This window comes from Lampetra fluviatilis, chromosome 30, assembly GCF_964198595.1.
Source record: "Lampetra fluviatilis chromosome 30, kcLamFluv1.1, whole genome shotgun sequence".
NCBI classification, from domain to species: domain Eukaryota; kingdom Metazoa; phylum Chordata; class Hyperoartia; order Petromyzontiformes; family Petromyzontidae; genus Lampetra; species Lampetra fluviatilis.
Genome location: NC_136304.1, coordinates 10,498,939 through 10,513,342, shown reverse-complemented (window position 1 = coordinate 10,513,342; position 14,404 = coordinate 10,498,939). Strand labels below are relative to the sequence as shown.

General features: G+C 46.7%; 1 protein-coding gene across 3 annotated transcripts in view; it reads left to right on the top strand.

Moving 5' to 3' along the window:
* The window catches only part of LOC144943266 (homeobox protein Meis1-like), a 251,869-nt gene that overhangs the window by 220,936 nt on the left and 16,529 nt on the right, over positions 1-14,404 (top strand). For all 3 annotated transcript variants that reach the window (XR_013639471.1, XM_078870606.1, XM_078870605.1), the window contains exon 10: positions 6,953-7,011. Coding sequence is in view for 2 of the 3 variants with exons in the window: in XM_078870606.1 (XP_078726732.1) it covers positions 6,953-7,011 (59 nt within the window). In the remaining variant the exon portion in view is untranslated. The remainder of the gene's footprint in view (positions 1-6,952; positions 7,012-14,404) is intronic.

The window sequence follows — 14,404 nt, the reverse complement described above, 5'->3', positions numbered from 1 at the left end:
GTGGCATCAGCACCTTCCGGGGGTGCACCAGTGGCTCCCACTTGACATTGTTCCTCCCCACAGAGAACTCGGTCCGCTGTGGCCAGTCTCGCCTGTGGTAGTGCACCTTGGTGTCCCTGCTGTCCCAAAAGCAAAGATAGCAGAGAAACTTGGTAAAACCGCCTTGGAGACCCATCAAGAATGCCACAATTTTTAAGTCTTGGATGACCTCCCAGCCATACTCATCATACTTCAAGGCATCCAACAAGGTCTTGATGGTATTGTAATCCTCTTTGAGGTGCACCGAGTGAGCCAGGGGAAGAGACGGGTACTTGTTACCATTATGGAGCAGCAAGGCCTTGAGGCTCCTGGATGAGCTGAAGAGGCGCCACTCATTCTGGTTACATGCTATTCCGATTGCCTCGAACAGACTGGTTACATTGTGGCAGAAGCAAAGCCCATCTTGACGGGTGAAGAAGCTGTAAAAAGGTTAGTGACGCTTCCTCTGATCTGTGACTTGCACACTTTTATCTAACAAGTTCCACTGCTTGAACCGAGACGTCAAACGCTCGGTATTGGACTTGGTGAGACCAAGATCTCTGATCAAGTCGTTGAGGTCTTTTTGGTTGGGGTAATATGGGTTTCTCACCTCAGCTCCATCTCTGAAATTGTCATCTGGATCTACAACGTCTTCCTCGCTTTCTGACTTGCTGCTCTCTTCTAAAGACGGCTGCTCTCTCTCTGGATGAGTGGGTACAGGGAGCTCGTGGCAGTGTGGCACCGGGGCGATGGATGAAGCAGGTGCATTCTTGCCAGTCCGACGTTTGGACGGGTCTACCATGCAGAAGTAGCAGTTGCAGGAGTGGTCAGTGGGTTCCCGCCAAATTTTTTGGATAGCGAACTTCATGGCTCTCTTTTCCCCTCTGTACCATTAACAGAAATACATTTATTTCACCCATGACTAATGTGTAAGCGATACTCGCAACATTTTTCATGTATGATATATTTTTTTCAATAACATTAAAAATTGTAATACATTTCAAATAAAAAACTTTAACAATTAAAAAAATTGCAACAAATTTTATAACATTAAATTCTGAGCAACAATTGTCCATCTTACCTTCCAGAGTTTTTTTTGCATTGCTCGCAGGTGAAATGAGGTGCCCAGGGTTTGTTTTGATCCCCGACAGGCATGCCAAAATATGCCTTGTAGGCCTCACACATCTTAGCAGATGCTTCCACAGAGTACTTTTTCGCTCTTGTCTTGATAAATTGGCCGCAGACATAGCAAAATGTGTCTGCCAGATGCTTGCAGCCTCTTGATGCCATCTCAGAAAAATGTGGATTTGTATCCACTTAGGCAGCTGGAACTAAACTGAACTGGTGGGTTTAAGGCCCCTGTATTTATACTCCTGTAAAGACAGTACAGAGTGATAGAGGGACAGTATGGTTCCCCGGGACCATGGTTACTAATGGACGTGCTAATGATGATTGATGTGACAAGCGTTGACAATCTCACGTGAGGGGAAGCACGGGATCCAACGGCCGCAAAGTATAATAAGGGCGGAGATTGACAGGACCAGGTGCGGTGAGCGAGAGTTCTGGAATACGGGCGTGGCCGGGTCATGCGAAGGATAAGAGCCAGCACGAACCGCCGGACCTGGGGGCTGTTGTTGTGGGGAATCGCCGTCGACGTCGTTGCCTTGGAACGGGTCGTCTCCATCGTCTTCGAGATGTCTTGAGACTAGAAGCTATGTTGTCTCAGAATAGAGTCGTCTAACTACCCAATTGTACAGAGTCACTCGCGGTTACTCATTGAGTTGTCAGTGGACTTTATTCATAATAAATATACATAATGAACAAGATGATGTCTCTGAGAGCTACATTATACTACTATTTATTTTTCGATTTAAAGCTTTCGTGACTGCAGGGATTCATCTTCTTGGTTCTTTCGGTAAAGTCACGTAGAAGGGGAGTAATAAAATAATAAAAATAAAACATAATAAAATAATTCTCACGACGTTTCGGCCACAACGCAAGCAGCCGTCTTCAGGTGGAGAGCAGGTCTGTCAAGTAGACAGAGTCTGAATGGCACGCTCCAGGCTTGGAGCGACTATTTATGCTGGGATGGAGGGGCGAAGAGCGTCTTGACAAAATAATTTGCATATCAAGAGGAATTTAGCATATTTATGGGAAATGCAGATATGCGATTAGTACTACTTGTGAAATGCGTAGGAGGTTTGGCGAGGGGTTTAAAGTCATTATGCCCATGCATTATGCAGGATTAGCAGCATCAAAGGGAGGGAGTAAGGTTAGAATTAATAAAGGGAAGGAATGTTAATAATATGGCGCCGCAGCAACTAATATGCTTATTGACTATACCTTGTCATATTACACTATGTTTTATTCTACCCTTTCAACTGTATAGCACACTGCTATATATTCACTATAAAATTACGATACTATATATTACCTTATACATTGTATTAAACATTACACTTTAATACTATTTATTATTATTATACAATATGCTATACACTATACCATTAACCGTCGCGTTAAAGGTACTAAGAGAAAGCAATTTAAAATAAAATCTAAAAACTACGACGTTTCAATCGCAACACAAGCGGTCTTCATTAGGCGGAGAGAAAAGAGGGGGCAAGCCTCCAAATGAAACTGCTTCTAAGGGCTTTCAGAGTGAGCAAAGCTGTGCAGCGTAAACAGCATGGGCAGGGCCGCCACCGCCAATGTAGGAGCAAAGCACCAGAAGTACAGGAGGAGAGGGGGGGGTAGAGATAGAGGTGGAGCTGAAGGCGAGGGCGCAGTCCAAGTGTGTTAGACAATGGGGGGAGGTAGAGATAGGGGGAGAGAGAGGGGGGGGAGTAGAGATAGGGAGAGAGAGGGGGAGTAGAGATAGGGGGAGAGAGGGGGGTAGAGATGGGAGGGGGGGCATTGCACCTCGCTACACCCATCCACACTGCTGACGATAAAGGTTGACAGGAAAACACAAATCGAGTCATGACGCAAAGTGGTTGATGACATCTTTTCAATGATTGCTGAGTTTAAAGCCGTCGTCTCGGTTGAAATTGTGTCTGTAACTGTGTATATGGATGGCGTCGTGAACGAATCTTTGTTGATAGCCAGTCGGCTTGCAAAGTACCATCATCTTAGAGAAATCAATTTCACGTTAGCCAGCTGCATTAAAGTAATGATCAACCACGTCGGGAAGTGTTGGTCCTGCCGTGTTTCAGATCTGCCTTATGTTCTATCTACGTGACTTTACCGAAAGCACCAAGAATATGAATTCCTGCAGTCACGAAAGTTTTAAGTCAAAATCTATCTGGAATGTTCTGGAAAATAGGTAAATTTCTAAATATCACTGTCCTGGTCACAAAAGCAAAGTTTGTGGGGAACAATCGCCATTTTATGTACTTTTGAAGCATAAGCAATTAGGAAATAACCCAGGAACAACAACAAAATTGTGACACTGTTACCACTCTGAGTCAGGAACTTAGGCCGACTTGACACAAGCGACGCTCAGCACAGGGCATCTTTAGACGCCAATCGCTAAACACTTGAGCCAAGGGGTAGCGGCGGTGCAGTGGTTTGCGCACCGCGCTATGAACCTAACAACGCGAGTTCGATTTCTGGCCACGGATGGCTCACACCAGTGGCACGTGAAACGTGAACCAGTTTTGCCCCCCCCCCGACCCAGGTTACTAAGGCGACCATCCCGACCCTGACACCTGCTGTATATTTGGAGTTTGTATGTCTGTCTCCCCTATGGTCGTGTGGATTTTTCTCTGGGTGCTCCGGTTTTTCCGATCAACATTCAGAATCAACGTGTGGTTAGAGTATTTGGCTGCTATAAATGTCCACATGATGGTATCCCACTTGGTTGAGCTATCATTTGTACTTGCTAGGTCTGCTATATAGCTCAGTGGGCATTACCTGGTAAAAAAAATAGTTTAGTTTATAGATTACAACACACACAGAGATCACATACTCATGCGTATATTCAACACGGTGTTAGTAAGGCATTTGGCTTCACCCTTACTGGCATTTGCCGGGTAGGGTAAAGCCTTTAATTTTTTTTTCATTTTGATACTGGCAAAAAAGGGTCCCATGGTTAGTATGGCATTTGTTTCATGTTGTGTATGAGTGTGTGTATGTTGTGTTAGTAAGCCATATGTTTCTCGTTGTGTATTCGTGTGTATTGTTATATTAGTAAGGCATGCGTTTAATGTTACATTTTCGTGCGTTTTGTCTCTGCAAACGCAGTGCTGACGTTCCCCGCACACGTTCAAAACTGAGTTCCCCTGGACGGTATCCAGGCCGCAGCCTGCGCACCCCTTGCCAGGCTTTTGACCCCCCTGTTCGTCGGTTGGGACCCTCCACTGTGAACTGCTTTTCGTTGTGTGTCTAGTTTGTCGTCCTTTCCCCGCACCTCCTGGTTAGCACGGTCGGCTACGTACAGCGCGAAAGAAATTCAACATACGCACATAGATTCGTACACATAGGTCCCTGCTGCTAAGGCAACCGCGTGTAGTTATCCTGGCGGCGAATGCGAAACTCGCTGCCAGAGTCTGCCCACCCTCACCCCCGTGAGAGTCTCCGTAATGAATTAAAAGCACAACCTCGCCGTCTGGTGCATCGGCACGAATTAATGGCGCTGCCTTATTGTTATTTTTTACATTGGTGTAAATAAAACAAAAATATCCGCGAGCCATTAAAGTGCACAAGTGCGCATTAGTCATTCACTTAAGCAATGTTCTCTCTCGGAAGCAGCTTTCACCGACGCGTAATGCGTAAGGAGTCAGTCGGCACAGTGCGGCTTTACTGCTTTCTTTGTGAACACGCCACGCAAGCCTCTCCCGCTTCACCTCTCCCTCCTGTGCTCTCCCGTCCTCTTCCCAATAGCTCCGGAGGCACACCGACTGTGAAGGTATTGACCCACTTATGAGACATAAGTCTACGTTTTAATTACTACGGTCGTAGTTTTTAATTCAAAGTGAAGCGAGAGGTGTCTCCCTGGCACCTATGGCCATTTTTCGGGGGGTTGGGTTATCTGCCTTGAGAGCTCTTGAGTCGATGTGAGGGTAAAGGCGCAGCCATGCAACGTACTGGCTCAGACCACTGCTGGCGGAAGAGGCCTCCACTGCTGGTAGCTGCAGAGAGCCTCTCACGAGTGTATTTCGGCCTACTCCTTCAGGCTGCTCAGAAATCTTGGAAAAGGTGGCAGTACCCACGCTTTACCCCACTGCACGCAAACCTGCAAATCGATCAACTGCGGTGTCACCATTTATGCTGCTGGATGGACAGAGGTGGGGGAAGGGTGATTTATGAAATAATGCCCCAAGGTTTCAGCTGCCACGTCGGGAGATTGAACCAAACTGGGGACCTCTGGATCGCAAGTCCAGGGTCAAACCTTCACACCATGGCAGCGGCATCCCTTTAATTGTCTTTGATTAAAGGTCGAGTCGTCTTCCTGCCCAAATGAACATATTTGGGTTTGCTCATCTCCCACTTGAGAGCCCAGAGACAATTCCATGGAAAGTCCCGTGTAGCCAGTTACTCAGCTAGTTTGCAAAGGGAGATCCATAGTGCATCATCACAGAACAAGAACAACAACATCGTCAGGGCAATCCGTATGGAGGAACAGGCAACAACGGAACGCGTCAAGAGGTGCGGGAAAAAATAGTGTGTAAAAAAACAAAAAAGTACATTATTAGCAAATGAAACAAAGGGCATTATGCACCAAGGACAAAGTCATGAATGGTCGGAGAGGAGATGCGGGCTATGCGAAGAGAACTCGATCGTACCTCCGATTAACACGGTTGGCAACGTACGGTGTGAAAGAAGTTCAACATAGATACGTACATAAATACGATCGAGCAAATTAAGCAACAACCACCAGGGGAACATGGGAAAGAAACAGCAGGCAGGTTGGGTGCCCGGGGCAGCAGCCGAATCATGTGTTGTGAGCTCGGAGGGATTTGAAACGTTTAGAGGTAGGGGAGAGGCGAGGGCATTCCATTAACGTGGGGCAGCAAAGCGGTCGAAAAATAGTTGAAAAATTACACATTACCCTGGCAGTGGCTACTCCATTCATAGAACGACCACCAAAGTGCTACTCATTTCACAAACCCCGAGCGGGGGGGGGGGGGTTGGTTGAGCCTGGCCGTGCCAATGCCTCCACCTCCTCTTCGTCCTCCGGGCGACACGACTGATGACGTTGATTGATTGAGATCACGAAGGGGAAGACGGTAGTACATTGAGCTCTACAGGGAACACGCTGTGTTCCCCGTTTTTAGATTAGTCCCAAAAAGGAAACGTGACCATTGTGAAATGGGGTGCGAAGTTTTAGATCTCTATGAAATGTGCAAAGTCATCGGAAATGACACCGCCTTGCCGTGCCACCTGCGTGCTGCTCGTTCCAATGGTGGCATCACGCGGCACCGGGTTGCCGTCACTTTTGTTCGCAACGCAAACGATTTGAAAAAATCCCACGAGGAGGTCTGAAACTGTCCTGCTGCAGACTGCACATATGTAGGGAGCGGCACTCGAGGCTGTGTCCATCACCGTCGTCTCGAGAAAGTGTCGCGGTACCCAGAATGGCACCCTGAAACCGCCCTTTGTGTTTGTATGCACGAGGGGTGCAAGGATTCGCTTCCCCTCGCAATACGATGAATTGTCGCGTTTCAGGATTTAAAAAAATCTAGTATTTTTGTAAAAATGTGTGTCCGTTGCCCTCCGACTAAACCAAAATAATTATTTGACCCGAACGGGATAGTATGCTAAGTTGCAATATTCTGGAACCATCCATCCAGACACATTTGGTCATAATTTGTAACAACGATTGGGTAGGTGTGACAATAAAACCGTAGACTCACAGACTGGCTGAGTTGACATGTGGGATATTCGTCCTCCCTAGAGAATTTGGAAGTTTCATTCAAATGTTTTGTCATTCCAGGTTTATCAACGCACGGCGACGGATAGTCCAGCCCATGATCGATCAGTCCAACAGGGCAGGTGAGGGCTTTCTCTCTTCATATCCTCAGCAGAGTATTTTGCGATTGCCACGCAAATAATATCTCAATGGTGCTCTTCACATGCTCTTCACATAAAATTATAAAAAAGCACATCTCATGTTGTATCTGCAACATCATCACCATCATCTCTCCATTAACTATAATTAGTCGTGGAGGCACCCCTGATGCCTCTGCTGTCAACGTTTACCACTTTTGCCTGTCATTCGCAGTCGTTTGTCAGGTGCTGTTCCGGCTGTTTTGTCCATGTTGTCGCATGGCATTCATCTGTTCTTGGGTCGTCCTTTTCTTTTCCGTTGTACGATGCCGTCTGATGGTGATGATGATGAAACTATAAACTCAACTTTCTTTTTATTTTACCAGGTGAAGCCCACTGAGCTCTACAGCTCTCTTTCAGAAGCGACCTGTCGCCACAAATTATAGCACAATGAAGTGGCTTGTGGAGAAATTTCTAGCAGCCAAATACTCTAAAACGCATTTTTCTAAATGTGGAGGGAAAAACTGGAGACAAATCAACGTAATCGTGGGGGAAATGTGCACACTCTAAATATACGGGCTTCAAGGCCGGGATCGAACCCACGAATCCTCCTACATACTAGGCGAGGTAGTTAACACATCGCCACCGCGGCGTCCCTGTGATGTTGGAGAGTCCGACCACTCCGTGTGACGTGTCCAAACCGCCACAGCTCCCTCAGTTTCACCGTTGCCAACAGTGGTTGCCGTTCTCCCGCCTTTCCTGTGAGCCCAGCGTTGTGTCTACAGTCGAGGTCTCGACCACAAATGCCGTTGAGGAATGGAATTATGTCACTCCTATGTATTTCACTTTATTGCCTGCGGGGCTTGGTGCAGGATTGCTCCACGGCCATCCCTCCAAACAAATTGGCGCCAAACTGGGCCCTCTTGAATGGGGCGCAATGATTACATTTCTGGAAGTGATCAGCTATAAAGAAAAGGTTTCATCGTGGTAACGCTTTCGAGATGCATTATCAACAATCAAATAAAAGCAACCTTGCAGTTTCTCATTCACGCACCAACATCGCAAACGAATATTGTAATCATTTCAAATGTATCGTATAAAACTACATTTTTAAATAAGTCCATGTTTTTCAATTACTTCACAATGTCACAATCACACAAAAAATACTTTTGTATAATTCCAAGACAATTTTAAATGATTACTAAAAGGCCTACAATATATATTTTATATATATATAAGATATATGCTTTAGTATATCGCTTAAAGATGTTGATAGATAAAAATGTACACGCATGTGATAGTTCAGTGGTGTGCATTATCCCTTCAAGTGGGCACAAGAGAAAAACGCAAAAAATATCCCGCGAATATTCACGTAAAAAATCCCACAATTCGTGATTAATCATCGCATAAGAAATTGTAAACAACTGAGGACTGGAATTGAATGCGGCCAGATATCATTGCAGATGTAAACAGGAAGAGGAGCTTGAGCGAGAGGGATAGACGCACGGAGTGGAGAAGGTTAGGTTACCAAAAGTGGCATCCAGAAGGTAGCCTCCATGGGGAATAGAAAACTTAGGGCCAGATGGGGTTGCTGCTGGTGGTGGTGGCAATGAGGCAGGTGGTAGTGTAGCGGTTCGCGTGCCGGACAATGCTACGGACCCATAAATCCAGGTTCGATTCCCGTTCGATATTGTCTAAACCGGTCCTGGCCCGCCTCTTTGTCGACTCAGCCTCAAATGAGTACCTAGTGCGGTGTGTAAACATCACCACGAGGGAGACAATGGCGGCCAGGCGTGGTGCCGGCCACCCACGTGCCAGCCTTTCATAGGTGCTCGCTAACAGCACTTGCGCCAACAGCCTGTTCAGGCTAAGCGGGGGATCTTTGTCTACGTGTTAAACTGATCTTTGTCTCTTTGGTGGCAATGAGACTGTAAGTTGCAGTCCTCGGAGGCAGGGTGTCAACTGTGCAACAGCTGTGCGTTGTAGCGGACGGAAGTAATGGCAAAGTGTTGAGGCATCGCCGACGCTGACCGCTATGCCCGCTTGACCCTGACACTTGTGATAATGAGCGTCCAATTATAGATGTTTCCAGGTATCCCAGGGTAGCTCTTGAGCCTGCAACATCTCAAGAAAGTGCGGTCAAAAGCACTTCACGTGAAGCGGCGTGCGTAGAACTGCGCTCAATTGCCACCCGCTGAGATTATTCCGTGGTTCACCCCTTCCTTTCTCCACCCGCGCCGACGCACCCTGATCGTTTCCAGACTCCGCACACACAAACGCACACACGTAACCGCATGCACAGCAATGCCGTTTCCCAGTGTAAACGTGCGTGGCTCAATTATTGTACGTAATTAGACTCGTTAAGAGGGCGCATTTGTGATGCGTGCTGCAAGAGCTGTCGCATTTTCATAACGTGAATGTGCGCCGCAGCTGTGTTATAGTTTGAAACTTTCCCAGGATTTTTTTTCTTTACTCCACAACACGAGAGAGGTGAGGAACAAGAGGGGGGTCATTCAGTCCCTCCAGCTTGTTAGAGCAGGAAACCACAGGCAAGCCGGTAGGCAGCCAAATGTCGGTGCCAACAATTTCTCAAAGCTCTGTGTTCTTGCCAGTAGGGGTGGTGGTGGATAAACGCCATGTGTAATCCCAATTGTGTACTTTATGGTTCATTTTTTTAATTGGGAAATTTTAACTGTGACGCTGGCACACAGTGGCCTGCACCTTGCGAACGACCTCACGGGATTTATTTTTTTACACGTCCACATTTGAAGCGGATGACGCGCAGACACGCTTAATACGTAGTCACGGTTAATACGTAATCACGGTTAATTAACCCGCAGTATTAATCAGGGCAGCCGCTGGACGCGAACCTCCTCAAAACAGACTGACGCGCTTCTGCGAGGCAGTTTTAGTCGTCGTATGATTTAACATCATTGTCCATTTTGTATGAGAATCAATAACAAACCAAATATGCAAAATAATAATAATTGAGAGCGAAAAAAATATCGAGTTGTAAAACCCGTGGGATATAAAAATACAGTATTCTATCGAAAATGCTGTCTACACAAACAAATAAAAAATTATTTAAGCAAAGACATGCGTACAGAGCAAACACAGCGTATGGGCAATTTGAATCGAAGATGTGAGCTTGGGTTCGAGTGATTTTGCTTGTTTTGGATTTCCTTCATTTACCCCGCTAACATTTCCCAATCCGTCGATCCAATTTACCGGAGGGGAGGAAGGAAGAAGAGAAACGAAAGACACGGGCATCGCGGTGACCCAAGGAAATGTGTTATTTTGTCAAAAATGTGCAAGGGGGTGTGGGAGGAGCATCCCAGGCACGAGAGCGGAGTGTGGGAAAAGGTCAGTGGCATTTTCGGACTGGGTGGGCGGAAGCGTCCGGGGAAATGCTCCCTCGCCCTCGGTCCCCTGGAAACGGCAACCAAATAACAGCGGCGATAGCAGCAGCGGCAGGGGCAGCAGCCGCAAGAAACAGCAGCAACAGCAGCAGCACCTCACGCCATGTTTAACCTCTCTTGCACCCAGCCGCGTTGGCTGCAAAAAATGAGCGCAAGGGCTTTCTATTTTTTTGGTGTTCATTTTAATTTCCGCCCGTCAGTTCTCTGTCGTGATGTTTCATCGCCGCGTGTCCCCTCCTCCCCGCCGCCTCCTCCCCGCTCGATCGATTTGTATTCTCTCAATGATGATCACGTTGTGCCACGCACGTGCGTGACAACCTTTTTCGTCAGTTCACTCCGGCTGCGTGAGGCGCTCACCACACCCACGAGGGTTATGCTGACCATACTTCACCACGCCGGTCAGGTTCGGGTTGGTTGACGGCATGGAGTGTAGATACGGAAGCATAGAAGTACAGTACAACAATGGATTGATTTTTTTTTGCAAGCTATATCCCTCTGCTGCCCAAGACACAGCCTGGTCACCCAGCCAAACAGGTGCCAGACCCAATTCTGCTTGGTGTCCATGATGAGATTGAGTGCAGTCCAGGTGATGTGTACGTACTGGACATCTGTGAAAAAGAGCTGCATAGATGATCGGATTCCTCCAGTCTACATAAAGATTCGTTTTCTGCGATAAAGCATTTACCACGATAAACTTTTATTCAAACGGGGAAGCCTTGATTGAGGCTTGAAACTCGTTCTTTGGAGGGTTACGCTCAGGATGTCTGGCAAATGTGTTAGTTGCTGTATGCGAGGAGACAACATGGGAGCACCCAGATAAAACCCACGTGAGCGTGTCAACCGATCTAAAAAAAAAAATTACTCCACTAAATCTAAATACTGCTCCTCGTTCTCATTGCTTTTTCATTGCTTTCATGGCTTTATTTTGGTGATTTCGAAAAGTGTATTGGATTAGCCATGTTTGTTTGTTGTAGTACAGAGTTAGACCGATGGCCTTAATCTAAGTTGTCTTATGGTTGTTGTTGTTTAACTTGCATCCCACTGGGATTTTTGCACACAGCGTTGGTGTACAGTGTTTTATTCTGCAATATTTTGCTGTCTTTTCTTGGATTTTCTGTTTGCACTTAGTCACATATTCACTTTAAGATGTTTTTTGTTCATGTTTTTGTTTTTTGTTTGTTGCGGTTGCACCTGATTCAAGAGCCGAATGACTCACAGGGCTATACCTAATACATGAACTTGAAAATGAACTTGAACTTGATTCACCTCCTAGTCCTGCCGCAGGTGAATGATTCCGCTCCGATGACGTATCCGTGTACGTCATCGAAACGGAATCGGGAGTCAAAGGCCTCGCGGGAGGGGGTGTGCGGCACAGATTGGAACCAGCTATCGCAGAGTGCTGCGGTCGTGTCGCTACACTTCTCCGCGGTGAGTACAACGCCTTTAAAAACAGTGGTGCCAGTACGCCTCTATAAATAAAACGAACACGAGCCTCTTGAGCGTTCCGAGACACCCACACCCCGCGACTTGCCGACGTCTCGGAACGGGACTGGTCTGGCCCGCTGGTGTTTGTTCATTTGCCCACCTGTGGATGAATTGGAACGTTTCGGTGAGCGCTTTCCTCGCGATGCTGTCATGGCCCTTTGGCCTCAGTGAGCCAACCGCGTACGCCGGTGCACGAGACCACGAGCCGCTCTGCTTTTGTTGTTGCTTTGCGCACAAACGTTGCGAAGATATTCATTTATTCATTGACTTATTCATTAATTCATTCATTTCATGATTCAATCCACACAGCAGCGGTTTATGGCCATTACTGTAATTATGCATATTTAGTGAAAATTGACGCACTTTGATTTGTGTTTCATAAAACGTGTACGCTCGCTGACATGTTAGAAATATAGCGGCGACATGTTAGTTACATGTAAACAATAGCCCTAGTTCTGGAAATACAAATTGGTCAATGGGAGATCCCCCCTCCCCCTTCTTCTCCCCCCTCTCTCCTCCTCAAGTGCACATTTACATTGTTCAGCCTGGTGGGAACTCATGAGACGAGAATGAATCTCTATTTTCAAGAGCGATACTGGGGCACACCTTTACCGGTAGGGCGTGACGATTGCCGCAGGTGTGTATAGTCCCAATTGAGTAGTTAGCGGTGTCATCTTTCGAACTTGGCAAAAATTGGATCCCTGACGCCGGCACACAACGGCACTTCTCTTGCGAATTACGTCAGGGGCCACTCTGGCGTCCACCGCGAAGCAGCGTTAACGCGTTTTTTTATGGTCAATATGCCTGCAGTAATAACCAGAGCGTCCGCTTGATTCTAACCACGCAACCGCCCCACAGCCTCTATCGTATCACCCACCCTCCCCTGAGCATCTCAGGATAAGTAAGTTTTTTAAAGACTATGTATTATTACTGGAGGAATCCGATGAGCTATGAAGCTCTTTTTCCACAGGTGTCCAGTATTGGGCGGGCCAGCATGTTCGGTTCCTGGCCACGGCTAACGCCAGTGGCGAGCGGCACCTCAACCGGTTGTAGGCCCCCCTTCATCATCCCGCACTGACCCAGCCTGGTGAGGTGCGGTCCAACAACCCCCCATGAGCTAGACGGCACTGGGAGGCCTGAACTCCTAACAGTGGATTGACAAATCGCTATCAGTGGAATATTCCAGTTATCCCGGTTGCAATGTCGCATTCGTCGAGTGACGTAAACCTTCGCCCAGATTCCTTGGCCTGGTTTTGTACAGCCATGAACCTACATTTTTATTTAAAGCTTTCGTGACTGCAGAGATTCATATTCTTGGTTATTTTGGTAAAGTCACGTAGAAGGGAAATAATAAAAGTAAAAATATATAAAACAATACAATTCTCATGACGTTTCAAAATTTTCAAATTTTCTTGCTCTGGATTTCACACCTGATGATGATTGCTTGTGTTGCAGTCGAAACGTCGTGAGAATTGTATTGTTTTATATTTTTATTATTTTATTATTTCCGTTCTACGTGACTTTACCGAAAGAACCAGGCATATACAGCCATGAACCTGTAAAGTTATTTTGTCACGGACGCCTACTCGACTGACTACATCTCCCTGTTCAAGTCCACACTCAAGACTCTGTTCTTCTCACCCACGTGATTATGGTTTCTCTTTACCATCAGCCCAATCCTAGTTTTTTTAACTTTTTTATACCATGAATCGTTTCTTCTCTTGTTCATTTCCGCCCATAATCTCACTCAATGTGGAGCTATAGCTTGTAAAATCTCCACTGCTTTCTGACGATGTTGAAATGTGTCTACCTAGCTGGAATATGTGGGCGGAACCTTTCAAACACTTTATGAAATGCACACATTCAGCACAATTAAACTCCTAAATATGCATTGTTGTTATGTATTATGAAGTGTACATGAATTGAAAGATAAAAGAACACTTTGCATTTTCTAAATATCAGCATTAAATGTGCTCAAGGTGCACACTTATTTTTACCGTCGTACTAACAACAGCAATGCGTTCGATTCCGGCTACTCGCCGGAGTTAAAGCGCCAGAGGCCCCAATCTAGGCGCAAGAGCGTGAATGTGGCTCGCGCGCGCTCGGCTGGACACTGGCTTGCTGCCTGTGAACGCGAGGTTGTGAAACAGCTGCCATACAGCCCGCTGTGACAAACAGAGGCCTTTAGACACGGATACAGTTTAATTAAGGTTAGGGTAGGGCTGGTATCGCGAACCAGATGTCCCAGATACACTCTCGCTCAAATGTATTCAACTCCAGTCCTCGTGGCCCACCTTGGTTTGGGTTTCTAATTAAACTTTGCATCGGATGTTTGTGCTGCGGTGGCGAGATGTTAACGCCCTCGCCTGGTGTACAGGAGGTCGTGGGTTCGGTTCCGACCCTGACGCCTGCTGTATAAATGGAGTTTGTATGTCTCTTTCCCCGTGCTCGCGTGGATTTTTCTCCGCGCCCTCTAACTTTTCCCTCCACGTTTA